Genomic DNA, 17834 nt, shown 5'->3' on the forward strand with positions numbered 1-17834 from the left:
TCATATTCTCAGTTTGAAATGTGCTTTCATCATTTCTAGTAGAAAGCTGGATATTAATAAGTTCTGTAAAGCTATCAGCTTTACTACTGCAAAATTAAGTACCATCTGCATTACTGAAATGCAAAACAGTTTGGGCTGTATCTAATTTCTGATAGGTGACCATAGTACTTAATTTTCTGGATGTTTCTGATGTGATATTTCTTTCAAGCGAAGGAGGGATGCTTTGCTAATCTCACTAACAGGTTGTTACTAATAAACGCTACAGCATGAATAGTGTCTTAATTGTTTCAATGTCTTGTGTGGGTGACTAAACCAAGAAAACCCCCCCGTCTGCCTGCCCATCCTCAGTCACAGCTAACCCAGTTCTTCAAGTTTACCAAACCGTTTTTTATTGCATGTTGACTGGTTTACAGCTGACTCTTCGAGGCATGAGTGAAGCATTAGTTGACAAGCGGGTTGCTCCGGCCCTTGTTACCTTGTCCAGTGATCCTGAATTGTGAGTTTCAGATTGAGACCTTGAGTTAATCCTGTCTGTCTTTTTCCTGGTCTGCTGGTTTTGTTTTGTCATTGCTAGAACTAATGTAACTTAAAGTACTAATTTTAAAATTTTGCTTTATTTTTAATTAATTTTCTTCTTAATGTTTAATACATCTTAAAGACTCTATTTTTCTGTTCTAGTTCAGTAAGGATTGCAACAATTCCTGCTTTTGGGACCATCATGGAAACTGTTACTCAGAGAGAGGTAAGACACCTGTTATCAGGCTGTTGGTTTTGTAGCATAAATAGTGGATGTTTTTTTGTAAGTCCAGAAATCCAGTAATTTATTAATTAACGTGGAGAAAAAAAACAGCTTATAAATAATTTCTTCCTTTGTTATACCCTCTTCCAAAATGCTTTCCAGTTTCACAATGGTCTCTTGGGTTTTTTTGGAAACAAACCAACCCTCTTTTAACCAATGAAAACATTTCCTTCTAAATATCAAACCAAACATAAACAAAGACAAATGTGTATGTAGAGGGGGAGGCCTGGGCTAGAAGATGGGAAATCCCATGCTCAAAATGTTCTTTAAAACATTCTCCAATGCAGTGGAGAAATCCAAGTCCCGTTATTCTAAATAAAATAGCATTACTTTAAAATGGTGACCAAAACGTCATGGTGGGATTCAGTGACCTCTACACAAGTGTATTGTACCATTTGAGATACTCTGGGGTATCATGCTTGGCTTCTAACTACTTTAGAAGGGCACAAGTCTATTGTAGTTCCTGTCATATCTGCTGGTTTAGCCTGTGATGTCTAAGATTGCATTAAAAGTCATCACAGTAACATAACTGAAATAATCCTCGAGGATAATATAGCTATGCAGTTCCTCCTTGTTTTTAAATTACGAACCTCGTTAACAGATCAGAAGTCTGAGAAATACACCTAGGATTCTGCTGTAAGCAGTAGAAATACTGTCTTTTGTCTAACAGCTGCACAATCAAATCTCTTCTTAGTCCTTGCAGCTTTTTGCAGAGCTTGCATTCTTCCTGTAATTTCAACATATTCTAAAAGAATGTGTTTGAGGAAATGTGAGTAAGAAGTCAGTGATGACTCACAAGTACTTGGAAGATGGATAAGTTACAATTTTGCAGCTTGGAATGCATGCCTATAATCAGTTTGGGAAGAATACTGCTTTGTTACCCCACAAAAATTACTGTATCCATTGCACTAATTATAATAAGCCTTAGAGTACAGAGGTGATATCACCTTCCAAAATGTAATAAAAAATGTTATTTTTACAACTTTGATGAATGCATATTGAATACTTATGTGATCTTACATGTATTTGTATTTCCAGCTTTTCTAGCCTTTAGTTGAAGAAATCTTTTTAATTCAATGATTTTATGATTACTTTTGCATCTCTGTCCTTTGCAGAAACTTTTTGAGCATACTAATATTGCAAAAAAAATCATATATTTTTATAAATATATAATTTTTATATTTATAAATATATATTTTTATAATGAGAATTCAGTTCTCATTAAACAGGAAAACTCCAAAGATATTAATAGTATGAGGGAAATTTTAATAGCAGGTAAAAAAATTTGAGTATCAAAACCGAGGAAACCTCAGGGAGGAAGGACAAGCTATATGTAAGCACTTGTTTATAGTTAAAGATAGATCAAATTAAAACACTGTTAACAGTCTTTAGAATGTTGAGCTGCATTGAAGAGTTTGGAACATCCTGTTAGAGAAAAACCTGTAAATTAACAGGTCCAGGATTTATTATCTTAAATATTATAGACATAGTCCAAACTGACCGTAACAGTTTCTAGCATCTTCATTCTTTGGTATACTTTTTATTTCTCTGGAAATATTTAAGCTTCTGGAAAGAGTGAAAATGCAGCTGGCATCTTTCCTGGAGGACCCTCAATATCAAGACCAACATTCTCTACATACAGAAATAATAAAAACATTTGGAAGAGTTGGACCTAATGCTGAGCCCAGATTTCGAGATGAATGTAAGTTGCATCAGCAGGAAGATGCAGTCTTCCTCTTTCTGTCCTAAAGCCAATAGTATGCTGATTATACTGATTTATTTTTTTTCTTTACGAGAAGTGTGAAGACTGTTGTTTCAGTTTGATATGTCGCAGTATTTAAGACTTTGCTCGTATAATTTTCAATTTGCCTACCATTGGTGTGTATATAGAACACCAGGACATGGTGATGAATGATTCCAGAGCTTGAGGGGAGTGGTCTTTGCTGCAGAGCAAATTTGAAGTGGATTTTTGGTTTTTTGGTGGTGTTTGTTGGGTTTTTTTAAAATTACTTGATATGTAAAATGCTTTCCTCCCCCCTCCTCCCCCATTCCATCACCCTGTGCTGGCATATAAATTTCAAGCATTCCACATGTCTTAAATGGAAGTGCATCCCCAATTAACAAAACAGCTTTTTTTTTTGTTTTTTCATGGCCCTGAAATGTAAAGTGCATAGAGTGAAGCTGATTGTTAGGACTGTCTTATAGATACTTGTAAACAAAACACGGAGCTACCATGCCTCCCAACTGCAGGCATCTAGTTTAGCAGGTTAAAATCGTTAAGTAGGCTTCCTCTATAGTCAGTGAAGATTTGTCGTGACATGCATGTCTCTGTCACTAGCTTATCAGCTGTATTTATAGAAAAGAAGCATGTTTTAGACAGCTTTTTGCAGCAGGACAGTAATAATGTTGCAAAGTATTTTCTGTAAATTGTTACTATTTTGAGATGTATGTTTTTATTTTAGGCGGTGTTACCAGAGTTTTATTTCAAGTTTGGGTTGATCAGTTAAATCCACAAGGGCAGTCCCCTCAAAAGCCATGAATTGCAGTTCTTATTCCACACTGATGTGTGATGCTTCAGATGCCTGCGGTTGCCATTTAGCACCGGTTTAATACTAAGCAACTCTATGGAAAGCAATTTCAAATTACTTATTCCAGTATTTATTTTTACAGTTGTTATTCCACACTTGCACAAGTTAGCCTTGGTCAACAACCAGCAGTCTGTGGATTCAAAGAGACTGGATATCGCTACCCACCTGTTTGAAGCCTACAGTGCTCTTTCCTGTTGTTGTATCCTTTTTGTAGGGGAAGTTTAGCTGTTAATGCTCTGGTGGGGGGAGAAGGTTAATAGTTGAGACTAAGTTTGTCCTTGAGTGTGTGATGTAAAACATGATCTGCCGAGTATAAAGAAGAGGTTTTCACAGAAGGTGGATGTGGTGGGTTGACCCTGGCTGGATGCCAGGTGCCCACCAAGCTGCTCTATCATTCCCCTCCTCAGCAGGGGAAGGGGAAGAGGGGTAATAAGATGGAAAAAATACTTGTGTGCCAAGGTAAAGGCAGTTAAATAAAGCAAAAACTATGTGCGGAAGCAAAGGAAAACAGAAGATGTTATTGTCCACTTCCCATCAGCAGGCAATGTCCAGCCCCTTCCCAGGAAGCAGAACTTCAGTATGTGAGCAGTTGGTCCAGAAGACAAATGTTGCAATGATGAATGACCCGCTGCCTCCGCCTTTCTTTTAGCTTTTATTGCTGAGCAGGTGTTCTATGGTATGGAGTATCTCTTTGGTCAGTGTCCCCTCCCAAGACCTTGCCCACCTACAGCCTGCTGGGTGAGGGGGAATGTTGAAGAGGCAGCCTTGATGCTGTGCGAGCGCTGCTCAGCACCAGCCGAAGCACTGGTGTGTTACCACCACCTCTCTGGTTACCGATACAAGCAGAGCACTGTGAGGGCTGCTGGGGGGAAAATTAACTCCATCTCAGTCAGACCCAATACAGTGGAACTGATAGTAAGCTACAAAAACAACCCCCTTGGTCTTAACCAGTAAATTGAGAAAATATGAACAGAATGGTATGGGTATATGAAGTCTGTGAAGTTAAATATTTAACATCTTTTTTATTAGTTGTGAAGGGCCTGATGCTGTTCTTTTTCTTGGGTTTTGCTGCTGTAGTTTGTCCCTGTGTTCAGTAGAATAACAGTATCAGAAGACAGAAAACAAACTGTATAATTTCCGAAGACAATCCTTATAATACCTTAACAACCTGGTCTTTAGTTATTTCGGAGGATTTAATGGTCAACCACTTTTTACCAGGACTTAAGTGTTTACGAACTGACATGGAACATCTCTCACCAGAGCATGAGGTGAGTGGCTATGTTTACTAATTACGAAACACAGGTGGCAGCAAAAGTTGAAGTGTAATGGTATTTAAAACCAAAAGTTGAGGAGAGGTACTCATGAGTGATATCAAAACATAGCTTTGAGGGTTTTTTTGATAAGGAATAGGTTCACATGATTTTAAAAGAACTTACTATTTTTAAATTGTATTTCTAAGCCAAGGACCTCTGCAGAGAAATGTTCAACTATCAGAAATGCATGTAGGAACACTGATCTTTGTAGACTGAAGAAAAAGGAAATGTTTTTACCGTGTGTTTTTTCATCAAAACAAAAGCACACTAAAATCAGTGGCCACAGTATGTCCAAGGAAATGCAGATGAAAATTGGTGTACTACTGGAGAGAAATGATAGGCAAGGATGAGGAAAGTATAGTCCTGAAATATATGGGATGCACTTCATATCTGGAGTACTGTGTCTAGTTCTGGGCTCCCCAGTACAGAAGCATGGACCTGTTGGAGAGAGTGCAGTGAAGGACTGCAAAGATGATGAAGGGACTGGAGCACCTCTCATAGGAGGAGAGGCTGAGAGAGCTGGTACTATTCAGCTTGGAGAAGAGAAGGCTCAGGAGTGATCTTATGAGTGTATATGAAGAGTGTATATGAATACCTGAAGAGAGGGTGCAAAGAGGACAAAGCCAGGCTCTTCTCGGTGGTGCCCAGAGGCAACGGGCACAAACTGAAACACAGCAGGCTCCCTCTGAATATCGGGAAGTGCTTTCTGTACTGTGAGGGTGACTGAGTACTGGTACAGATTTCCCACAGAGGCTGTGGAGTCTCCATCCATGGAGATATTTAAAAGCCATCTGGACATGGTCCTGGGCAACAGAGATTGAAACACATAGATATTAAGTCAGTTGCAGAAAATGAGACACATGATTTAGTTGCAAGTTGAGAAAATCTTGAAAGTACAAACACTTCAAGTGATGGAGGACAAGATTCAGTCAAAAGGTGCAAAGGAACATCTTTCTCATTTTTGAAGGTTCATACTGCACTTTCATGGGTTACTTTGTACTAGAGAAAAGTAACTGCTTTTCCTTGTGTCTGCAGAAGTGACTTAAATTGAGACAACTATATTCTCTAGGAGTTCTAAGTTTTTGGTAACAAAGTCCCTTCTTCCAGTTATATTTTCAAGTCTAATAGCCTAGAGTCTCGTGCTTTTATTTTCTGTATTTTATTATATTATTTTATATAATTTACAGTATGTGGAACTGGAGGTGAATTAATTTGAGGAACTTTCGGCCCTAAAAGGAACACATCTGACTTCAGAGGGCTGAGTCAGAAGGGACAGTAGTGACCTGAGCATCAGTCAAATGCGACAGAATTGTACTTCCTTACCGCAGGCAGCACTGGAGGAGATCTGGCAATGATACTCTGTGTTCAGCGAGAGCTGGGAGATGTATTGTGTTTTGAGAAGTAATATATCTGAAAGCTGCAGTAGGCAAAAGTTGGATTTAGTTTCATTTTCTTTGTTCTATCATATTCACTAATGGGATAATTGATAAAAATACTGATACTTAATTTTTTTATAGTAGTTAGTGCAACTTCTAAGGTTTAAGGCTTAGTCAGTACAAAAGATGCCTTGAATTAGAACAGAAGAGCTTATTTGATTGACTTTGAGTCTTGTGGCCAGAGAAGGAAATGAGGGCTTAAATAGAATTAAAAAGAAATAAGTAAAGACAGTTCTCAATCCTCCTTTACCACATTCTGTATCACTGTGATTAATTGACTTTGGGCGTGATGCCAAGTACTTTGTTTTTTAGCCAGAGAGAAACATAAATTTAAAAATATTTACTCCTGTGCCAGTGGGTTAGAAAACTCACTACAGCTTTTACTACAGAACTGGAAATGCGGTGCTTAATCAGCTCCTTGCTACAATGGGATGTTTGCAGGCACCGTGAGAGAGACCTCTGAGGCCCACCTAGTGCCTGTATTTCAAGCTTTCTTTCTTAAAATTATGTTTTCTGAAGTAAATGTAATTTACTGTTTCAAATGTAGACATTTGCATAAACAGAATTAACCCATTTCTCATTATTTTGGTCACTGTGGTGTTATTCACAATTCAAGTGGAGTATCAGTTACAAAACCACATTTTCTCATTCACAAGCCTTAGCTGTTGTGGCTTTAACATCAGTACAAAGTTAATGCTCATCTTGGAAATGTCACATTTGTGGAATTGGCTTGTGATTCTGTCAGACAGCATTTACCACTTATCCCTCATATTTGCTTTCCTTTCATTCATATAAACAAAAGTGCAAGTTGGGGTGTTCAAGCCAGGCCTCTCATATTTAAAATAGACGTTTCACCTCGTGCAGACATTTCAGATACGTTGCCAGCATCTCTGTCAGGTCCCTTCTTCTCCCTTCTCCATTTGCCTTCCATTTCCTTCTATTTCTTGTCCAAATAATTGGATTTTGAGTTACATGATAGTGAGATATGATCAATACTTAATAAAAATATTTTTTCCATTTGCAGGATTGTTTATAATACCTAAGCACCTGTTATGTCTCTTAAATGTCTCTAAATACAGTTATATCTCTAAAATGTGTCTCTTAAAGGAGGTCTAAATGATGTCATTATCAGTCCTGTGACCAAACAAAGAGCACCGAAAGGAATAAGTGTAAGCAGTATGTGCAGTATCATAATGTAAAATTGCTATATGATACTATATTTATAGTTTTCCTCTGTTTTACCCTAAACTTTAAGACAAATTAATTTGGAGAAGAGGGAAGATTTGCTCCACATCATCCAAAAATTATGCAGCCTTCCTGGAACGAGTGGATGGGAACTCCATCCCAGTATTCAAATGATTCCGAGTCCTTGCTGAATTATTATTCCCCTTGATCAAGATGTTATATTATCAATATTTGGAACATCTAGTTTCAGATAAACATAAAAAAATGTGTAAGTGTTCCAATGCACAGGTGGAAATGCTAAGTAACAAAAATCATGGTTGCTGGGCTTAGAAAATTCAGTTTTCTTTTGATACAGAAAGAAAATACTGCTTTTTCACTGGAATTCTGAACACATTTGTCTTGTACCTCTGTACTCTTTGCGTTTAAGTACTTGCATAATATTTTATGCAAATAAAGGACAGCAAATTTAGCAGTCAGAGCTGTAGTCCTGTTAGACCCATACACAGGTTTGGGTTTGAATGCTGCTTTCTGAAACATTCAAGGGTATATAACACCTGCTATCCAAATTGCTTCAAACGTTGAAGTATTAGATTTGGAGAAATAGAGTGTCAGTGGCACAGATCTGCAGACCAGGACACATCTTATTAGTGTAATAAATGGTTTCAAAGGATATTTTGTGCTGCAGCTGTCTAATAATAATAAATACCTTTTTAATGTGTATAAATACATGCAAAATTAGTTATCACTTGGTAGTAACTGTTAGCAACTGATCTGTATTTTAGAGATTGAAATTAGCTTATTTCCCTTTATTATATATATTCATGTTTTGGTAAGACACTGCTAATTTTAGTTGCTTGCAGCGCTGATATTTTAAGTTTAATGTCTCAAAGAAAGTGCTTAGCTTTCTCTTAAACTGTAAGTAAGCACAGAAAGTTTCCATTTATGCAGTGGGTACATATATATACATGTTTATAGTTTCACACTGTGCATTGCAACTATTTTGCCAAAGTGTTTCAGATGCTTCTGTCTCAATGAGTTTTAACAGTACTGTTGTGGGCAGGGCAGGGAGTTCTGTACCTGTCCAATGAATTGTATGATTTCTTTCAAAGCCTGCTATTTGGAACAATTTCTTTATTTTTTGATATGCTGGAGAAATGTAAAATACCAGTGGGGGGGGTGGGGGGGGGTTTAATCTTAAATATTCTGCTGAAACCTTTAACACTGCAATTGCTTTAGTAAAGGAAAAAACCCTTGATTCATAGGAACCTTGGAAGACAGCAACGAAATGATACCAAGTTTGCTTTAGCACTTCTTTTCCATTAAGATATCTTGGGATGCTATCACACTTTTCTTTCCTTGCTTTTTCTTTCATACGTAATGTTGGTAAAGATACAAATTTTAAAAGGTACTTGAAAACTCTTTAAAGGAAAACAGAGGTAAGATGAATCTATGTCAAAGTTTATTGCTAATAAATAAAAGCATTGTTTGAAAAAGGCAAGGTAAGGAGGTGTGTCACAGAATTGAGTTTGCTTTAGCTCTATTTTTTAAAAACAGGGGAAGCAGGAGGGATTCTTTAGCTCCTTAACTATTTCAAAAGCATTTTCTTCCTTAAAGTATTTTGAATGGCTTTGTTGTTTCTAGCCACAAGACATTAGCAGATAGCTGGAATTTAATTGCACTTGAAAAACAGAGAAACCTTTTAAACAGTTCTGCTAATGTCAGAATTAGTTGCAGAGTAGATTTTGTATGAAGCGTCATCATAAAAGAAGAAATGTCATTTATATCTCTTCTGTCTGTGTCTTAGGTTATTTTAAGCTCCATGATAAAAGAGTGTGAACAGAAAGTGGAAAACAAGACCGTCCAAGAACCACAGGGGTAAGATTACCACTTCTCTTTTATTTTCTGTGCCTCCAGAGTAATGTTCTGAAGAGTCATTCCATAATGACGTCTAAGGCTTGTGACCAGAAATCCTGCACTGACATATTCTGTATTTGAAAAGAGATTTTAGAAATTTTAATTGAGTTTGTGGTTGCTGCTTTCTCCAGTGTAAAACAGAGGACAATGCTTTTTTTTTTTTTTTTTTTTTAATCATAGCAATGACATTGATGTTTTCCCATGTTACTTTGTTCTTAATTTTTTATTCATTTAAAGCAGTAATTGAATTTCTATCCTGGATCTGAGAAACCAGGGGGTGCGTGGGCTAAGTGCTTAGAGCAGTGCACTTTGCAACCCTGTCTCAGGGGGGTGGACTGCAGGCTGAAGGAATTATTCTGACTGTGGTAATGACCTGCTCCAGGCTGCTGTCTTTGCTTGCATGTGACTAGTTCATACAAGAATAGTTTCTCCGGTGTATAAACTGACCTACCTGTGTGAATATGCTGTTTAGTAAATACACTGGCTTTGGGAAAATGTCATCTACGTTGTACTTCAGTAAAACGCCCATTCTACAAATGCACAGTAAGCCCAGCACTCCAGTGAGGCATCAGACACATGGTGTATATGCATCAGTTTGCCTCATGTGGTAGATGTGGTACATCTCTGTGTGTCCCTCTACTGATAACAAAACACAGGCTGACAGACCCACAGATTTGGAAAGGTAAGCATTGTTATGATGACCTCTGTGTGTCCTTTTGCCCGCTTGTTGCCTGGAATGGCATACCAGCACGTAACTTCTCATGGATTATTATATAACTTAATAAATCCCTGGAAGTATTGCCAGGAAGAGTTGGAGAAGAAACAGTAGGTATCTGAAAAAAAACCAACCAAACTTGTTTATATTGTGCTTCCATATCTGTAACAAGTTGATAAATTTACAACTTGAAAGAGCTCAGGCAAAATCCTGGAAGCAACCAGTAATTTGAGAATGACTGAAATGGTGTGGAAAAAAATCAGTCCGTCATGCACCAAATAAAGTATCTCACATCTTAGTAGTGGTGTTTAGCCTGTTTACTGGTGTAGTTGATAATGGAGTGTAGCAAGAACTGAATCTGCTTGAGATATGAGCATCAGGTCAATTTTAAAAGTGTACTAGAAGTGAACTTTAGACTTTGGAAGTGAAGTAATTTTAAAACTAAAAATGTCCAAGTTCTTCACAATCCATAGCGTATCTGTTCTAGTAAGGTAGTTGGTTCTGTCTAGTCATATAGAAGTCCTGCCTAATGCAGAAGAAATACAAAACCTTTAAGATCTGAAGATTGGAGTCAGTCACTTTCTTTGCTCTTTCCTGTTTCATGTACCAATATTATGAAGTAGGAACTGTACTAAGTGTGTTCCAATTGAGTGGCAGTTTTCATGATGAAATAGGTATTTCTTTGACAAATCGGTTATTCACAGAATAAGAACAGGTTTATTAATCGTTCTGTGGGCATATTCCGTGTTTGCAACATAAATGGCTGGTCAGTCAAGAGCTAAAAAATGCATTCATGCAGTTGTTTTCTCCCAGGGCTTCACTACGTAGCTTTCTCAAGCTTTGTACTTTTTGCCCTTAGCCTTTCTGCCTTCTCTTAAATGGAGCTTTCTGGCATGCATACCTGGGTGTTGGCCCCAACAGTCACGCTCCGAATGGTCATCCCCTTCCTGTGTCCTTCAGATTCTCCAGCAGCTGTGTGTTTGGGTTTTATTTTTAAAGAATGGTGAATGCTTAGGTTGCCTTCAGCTGTATTAAAGGTTGGCGCTTCAAGCCAGCTATTTCCTCAGAAAAAAACGTACCAATAATGATTCTTGGCAAGATAGAAACATGCTAGTTGCCCCAGTAGGCTCATCCTGCTATTTGCAAGTAAGCATTGGTTTTATCAGGGTCTGCCCTGCACTATGTACCTTGCACAGCAGGCTCCCAATAGGTAATTGTGGTAAGGCAGAAGTAACAGCCAGGCCCTTTGCAGATCTGATGCTAAGCAATTGCTCTCACCAAACAGCCTGTGCAAGGACATCCCTCCACATAAGCAATGACAGTATTTTGATTAACACGTTGGTTTATTAGAATCAGTTGCATACATGGGCATTTTAATATTTTTGCAAATATTTCCCCTGCCTGGATTTTATGGACTCTTTTTTATTATTATTTTAATCTATAGACTAACCAATATTATTTTTCCATTTTCATTTTAATTCTTTGTGCAATGAAAAAGCTACCACCTCAGACTTTGACTATGTAAAGAAAATAATAAAAGCAGTGTATGTATCTAAATATGTAAGATAAGACTTTTAGATCTGATAAATGTTTTTTGAAGTAGATTTATCACTTCTTGAGCAACTTCTTGACAGCCTTTCAGGAGAGATCTTTAGAAAATACGAAACTGATTGCTTCTTAGGCAAACATTCTTTTCTCTCCCAGAATGCAGCACATGTACACAGTATTTAACTGGTCTCTTTAAAGAACATAATTAACCCTAACCTGAAGTTTGTTATCCTATCTGCATTAACTGAACTGTGAAGCCTATGGTTATGAAAGAAAATACCTTGGCTGAGCTCTTCCTAGTTCTTAAGTGTTGCTCTTCAGTTGGACAGAATTTTTATTTTTTTTTTATTTAGATGTGTGCTTTTGCCTCTCAAATGTTTTAACCTATTTAGTTCATGAAAGCTGTTCATTGTGTGGCTAGAGTTTGAGCGATCAACTTTTATTTCATGTAGTGTTTAGACTCTCCATGCTTTAGCTTTTATCAGTGCAGACATGTTAAGCTAAATGTAAGAAGTCTGTATTACTTGCAATCCCTCTTGTGAAAATGTTTTAAAATCAGTTAGTCGTATTAAGCCATTGCAGAAACAGATAAATGCAAATGTGATACAACAGCCAGTGTATTTTCTTTTAGAATACAACTGCTGAAAACTAAGATTTTTAAAGGAGAAGTTTTCAATGTGTTTTGTCATTCTTTAATTAGCCTTCCCCTTGTTCAAAATCAGGCTGTGGTTGCAACTTTTTACTGTACAAAATTAACATGAAATATTTCTACTACTGAAGAATTGACCTTTGCAGACACATAAATATCTCCTTTTTCTTGCTAAGCCCTTGCCAATTTCAGTTCCTATTTTCAGTGTTAAATATATATTTGATGAAGGATTTAAATGCAAATAGGAGATAAATTATGGATTTTTGTTAACCGTATAAGACTGCATGCACAAAACCAAAACTGAATGTAAAAGCAATTATAAGATTCTGTTGGTTATCTCGTCTTTGCCCCTAACTGTTAGAAAAGGCTGGTCAAATAATATGGCGTCACAGAAATAGTTTTTAAAAATCAATGAAACTGTCTTTTTAAATATTGGATAACCATTCTGTTAAACGTTTTCTTTAGCAATTAACAAGGTGTTTCAATCATGGGTAACAACTTGCATTACAAACCAATTTTTATAAAATGTCCAGCATGAATGTTTGTTTTGGCATACAGCTTCCCCATAAATCAGGCAGAACTCCGTGTAGTGTTAGTTCATCTAGACACTGGTTAAAAATTTTGTTTACATATTTTTGTTTGTTTGTGGGTTGGTTTTTGTTTTGTTTTTTAAATAGTGAGTATATGCAAGGACTTTTCTGTAGGACTGCTTGCTTTAAACAAGATATATTGTTGCTTGTTGGGTTCTCTGATTACTTTTTAAAGACATGAGAATGAAACTTTGGTTTCATATTGCTTTTATTATTATGTTTGAATGTTCAATTTCTATAGTAATGGAAGTACTTTTGGGGTATATTTAAACTTTAAATATGTTGAGTGTATTGCGTTATCTTTCTATTTACAGTAATGTAATATTAGAAAACATGAACTTCTAGACACTCCAGTCCTCAATTTTTAATTTTTAACATTAGATGACTGATATCCTCCCCCCCCCCCCCCCAAACTGTTTCGAATGTTAATTAAACATTTCATGGTCTTTTCAACCTTTTTCAGGATCTTTAGAATAGTGACAGCACAGTTTGTGTAAAACTAGAGGTTTGTAACCCGTTGTTAGGCTTTCTTTTCTGAAGTGAGCAATTTTATTTTCTAACATGGCTAATGCTTGGAATGTACTGTATTTCCCAAATCATTTTCCATAGTTACACACAACTCTAGGATACATCATAGGCAGGAATAGCTTCTTGTCATTAGCCAACTGATAGCAAGTATAAACTGTTATTTACATAATGTATATGCCTATGCCCTTGCTTTATCATGAAATTAAGGGGAATTGCACAAGAAAGCCATCTTACAGTAGTACTATCTTACCTGCTAACTGGAAATATGTGATTCCTTAGTTGACTCTGTAATCAAGCCAAAGATGTCTGGCTATGTGACTATGCCTTAAATAGTTCACTGTAAAAGTTTATAAATTATTTCAAAACAGCTATAAATCTTCACTGCTGGCTGCTAATTAGAATAAAAGATTATTATCTTTAAAATGTTGATTTTAATCAGATTGTCTAAAAAGAGAGATAACCAGAGAACAATTTTCAAAATTTTAAACTACTAAAAATTCAGACTACATACTTTCAATGAAATGATGCTTAAAAACTGAATATTTAGATAATGAGGAACTTTACAGAGCTTTCAGAAAATACCAACTAATAATATTTAAAATGAGATGATTGATTTGAATAACTTGTTCCATTAATGGGGGATGTACTGAAAATAATACTTAAGAGTATGCTTTGTGATACTCTTTAGGTATGCTACGTGAGGCAAACCGAAGGGCTTTTCAAGGATCTAGGTTGATTAGGCACTGTGGAAATGCAGAAGACAGGGAATCGCTTCAGCTTAAAAAGTGGAAGGAATGGGGTATACATTTGAGGTGATATAGTTACGATATGATTAAGCAATCTCTAAAACCACAGTACAGCTTTAGTGAGAGCCTGCCTTTTTGTTTTTTCAAGTATTCTGTTTAAAAAGAACCAGAATTCATAACCACTAAGCACCTTTTTTGTGGTGTGAAATGGGGAAGAGTACTGAATGCATCCCTGCTGCCTTTGAAGAGACCATTCAAATTCTGTTGGAGCAATTTGGAGTTAACTTCAAGTTGACCTCTTGATGCAAAACTGTCTGACAGAACAGTTCCTAACCTTGGAGGCAGATCTTGTCATGTTAGGTATAGTTTTGAAATGCAGAGTTCACACTGAGCTCACAAGGGAGAATTTCACTGGTAATGTGTTGTAAAATTGGGCCTGTCTAATGTTGAAAAATGTTTGCCATTTAACTACAAGTATAGGAAGAATGGAATGTTTATTAATATTCCTTCTGTCATACATTTGCCTCGTTCCACTCTGGCTTGAGACCAGTTACCTATTATGCTAAATAGTTACATATATCTGAAGTTGAGGTCACTGATATGTTGTAAATAAATAATTCTTTTAAAATCAGTTAATTTTACAGCATTGGGATAATTTTTTAACATGTTCAAAGTCATATCCTGCAGGTTCAGCATTGGTTGGGTTGGTCCTTCTAGTTCGGTTTGTGGGGAAATTGTGGGCTCTCCATTGTCTCCTGTAGTATGTATGGAGTAGGAACACTCAAGCAAAGGCAGTAGGAGTCACATTCACAACAAGCAGGAAGAGAGAGCTCTTTACCTAGCGAGGGGCACACCTAGTAGGACTCAGTGCCACAAGGTAGGGTTTACAAGTGGGTCAAAAGAAAGCTGAACAAGTAATGTAAAATAAAAGATTCATTGGGAGTTACTAGAATGACAGCCCACATTGATTTTGGACTCTGCTCAGGTGGAAATAGTTGGAAAACAAAAGAGCTGGAAATTTAAGGAGAGAGGTCACTGTTTTGTACTTAATCTTGCTTTTATTTTTGCCTGCATCTCTGCTAATGATCACTGTCAGAGGCAGGATACTTGGACTAGACAGATCCTTGGTCTGAACTAGTGCTGCTATTCTTATACTAAATAAATGTAAGAATTGACATTTCTGGTGAGCAGGTAAAGCCAATCTTTCACAGAGGTATTTTTCACTAGAGCAATTGCCAGTGCTAATGCAATGACTTGCAAAGGTAGTAAAAAGTAGTGTGCATAAAAAATATTTTCTCTAATTTTCTCTAGGATGGCGAGGACATGATAATTGTTTTAACAGTGTATATTTGTGCTTGCTGGTGTAATGGTTTTTCAGTTCTTCTTGATGGACTGAACTTGATGGACTGAATGTTGAAACCTCTAAAATGCAAAACGTTCAGTTGCTTATTAAATAACATGGTGTTCTTTGTAGTCTTACGTCAGTAAATTTCTTATTTTCCTAGCTCAATGTCGATTGCAGCAAGCCTTGTGAGTGAAGATACAAAGACCAAGTTTTTGAACAAAATGGGCCAGCTGACTACATCAGGTGCAATGTTGGCTAATGTGTTTCAGAGGAAGAAGTAAGATAGGAGAAGGAACTCTCAGCTAACACTAAGATGGACCTCACAGAGACTGGTTCCTGTACTTGAAGTACTTGCCTTTTAATTTCTTCTGTCTTATGTTCTTGTAGTATTATTTTATTCTAACCTCCAAAGATATTTGCACTGCTTTTGAATATCGCTGTGTTGTATCTGTTAATTTTGGGTTAACTGTGGTTGATATAAAACTGAAATCATAGTCTGTATCAAGTCCCTGTTCTGTGTTCTTGTCTTTCCAGCATATTTTTTTTTATATAGTGGAAGGGTTGTTTTGTTTTTTTTTTTTATTTTCTGACAGGATATCAGCAAATATCTGTATTATACATGGAGCTATTATGACGGTACTTAAAATAATGTAAATTTGAAGTCATTGTCATGAAGTAATAAAAGTGGAGATTACTTATGTATTTAAATTATGAGAGAGTAATGCAGATTTTTTTATTATGTTTCTAAAAAGAAGAGGAAGAGCCACCAGCATTTGTCTGTGCTTCTAGGGTTGTTTTTGTAAGTATTGTGCATCTTGAATCCAGAGGAATTGCAGTATCTAATGTATGAGACTGCTTGCACTGCATCAGTCTGCAGGGAATGCTCATATTTCAGATGCTTTATGCTGACATTGTAAATCCTGTACAAAGTCCTTCAGATAGAATTCTCACGTCCACTGTGTTTTGTTGAGGGATGTTTTCCTTTGTTGGGATGTTTGTTTTATTTTAAAGCACTTTAACAACCAGTCTACACATCCAGAGGCACATCCCCTAAGGAAAAACATAATAAATTAATAAATGTTAATAAATGTATAAGCTACTACACACAGGTCCCAGTAGAGTTCTGCAGGCAGAAGAAACTTTGCAGAAGGAAGAGTGCTTTCATTTTGTGCTCGGTGTGCAGTTCTGTGTACTGTGAAAGCAAAAATGAAGATACTTTGTTGTTTAGATTGAATCTCAGTTCAAATTTAATTTCAGGGTATTTAAAATTGTTTTAAGAGAGTTTGACATGCTGTTTCTTTAAAATGTTCAGTAGACTGCACACATACTTTAAAAAAATGACATTACAAGGAACATTAAACAACTACCAAATATTTTTGTTAGTAAGGAAGCATTAACAACTAAACATTTTTATTCTTTTACAGCACTTTTTTTGTGTGTGTGTTCTTTATGTCAATGTAAGCTTCTGAAAGCAAACTCAAGTGCATGCATGAACTGGTATGAGGTAGTAAAATACAAAAGCTCAGGCACTCTGACACGGTACCATTCAGTTGGAAGTATTAACGTCTTTGAGGACAGGGGAAGCAAAAGGAATGAGGGAAGAAAGTATTTACTTCTGAAAGAGAATATGGATGGAGTAGCACTTCAGGTATTGCCCTTAGAAATAATGGAGCTAATTTGAGGCTTCCAGCTGCTCCGTGTCTATGCCTGTTGGCTCTGCACATACAGTTGCCTGCTATGTTTGTGTTGTGACAGGGCCTGCTGCACACTTGCACACTGTCAGTCCCTTTGCACTGATGAAACATTTTTCTTGAGGTTACAGACAGCTCCCTGGCGTAGTGTTGCTTGTTACCATGAAAGTATACTTTTAGCAGACTGACTGTGAAATGGAGACATTCCTGAGGAATGGGAAGTGGTGATGTTCCTCTCTATTGTTCTGTTGTCAATAAAAAGTTTTGTATACCTGCCTTGTCTTTTTACTTCTAGTCTTCTCCAGAAAATATTATTGTATCAAAACACCTGTTACAGGAGAGAGGTCTAATGCACACAAATTCTTCAGCCTTAACTTCTTTTACATAGCAGATGATAGACTGAAGTTGCTAAATTTCCTATCTTGATATGCCTCTTTCACTCTGTCTTCTAGTCATGTGGCTTTATTGCCATTTTCATGCAGGATTCCTATGCCACCCTTTTTTTTTTTGCCTTGTTCTTTTTTTTTTTTTTTGCCTTGTTCTTTTCTCTTTTCTGTGTCTGTTCCAGTAGTTGCAGTTGCAGAGATAGCTCTGTAGTCCTGAGACCAAAATGACTTTATGGTTAAACTTCTACTTTCCAAAGCAGGGCAGCTGGCTGCCTGTGAGAGAGGCTCCTAGCCTGGACTGAACTTCAGCCATCTAATCCGCACATCTAATCGCCAAACATGCTAATTGGCACAAGGCAAAACACTGTGACAGCAGTTTAACTATGCAGGATTGTGGGGTG

At 36.8% G+C, this 17834-nt stretch overlaps 1 protein-coding gene across 4 annotated transcripts in view; it reads left to right on the forward strand.

The window, feature by feature from the left end:
* RELCH (RAB11 binding and LisH domain, coiled-coil and HEAT repeat containing) overlaps positions 1-17318 on the forward strand; it is a 78946-nt gene extending 61628 nt beyond the window's left edge. Inside the window, exons 23-29 of one of the 4 annotated variants that reach the window (XM_055798625.1) lie at positions 414-496; positions 679-742; positions 2363-2501; positions 3470-3586; positions 4567-4655; positions 9126-9196; positions 15517-17318. In XM_055798625.1, coding sequence (XP_055654600.1) covers positions 414-496; positions 679-742; positions 2363-2501; positions 3470-3586; positions 4567-4655; positions 9126-9196; positions 15517-15637 — 684 coding nt within the window. In that variant the 3' untranslated portion in view covers positions 15638-17318. Of the gene's footprint in view, positions 1-413; positions 503-678; positions 743-2362; positions 2502-3469; positions 3587-4566; positions 4656-9125; positions 9197-15516 lie in introns of those variants that run through there. The other 3 variants (XM_055798624.1, XM_055798626.1, XM_055798627.1) reach the window with 3 other exon arrangements.
* Positions 17319-17834: the final 516 nt, after the last annotated feature.

Source organism: Falco peregrinus, chromosome 3 (assembly GCF_023634155.1).
Source record: "Falco peregrinus isolate bFalPer1 chromosome 3, bFalPer1.pri, whole genome shotgun sequence".
NCBI lineage: Eukaryota > Metazoa > Chordata > Aves > Falconiformes > Falconidae > Falco > Falco peregrinus.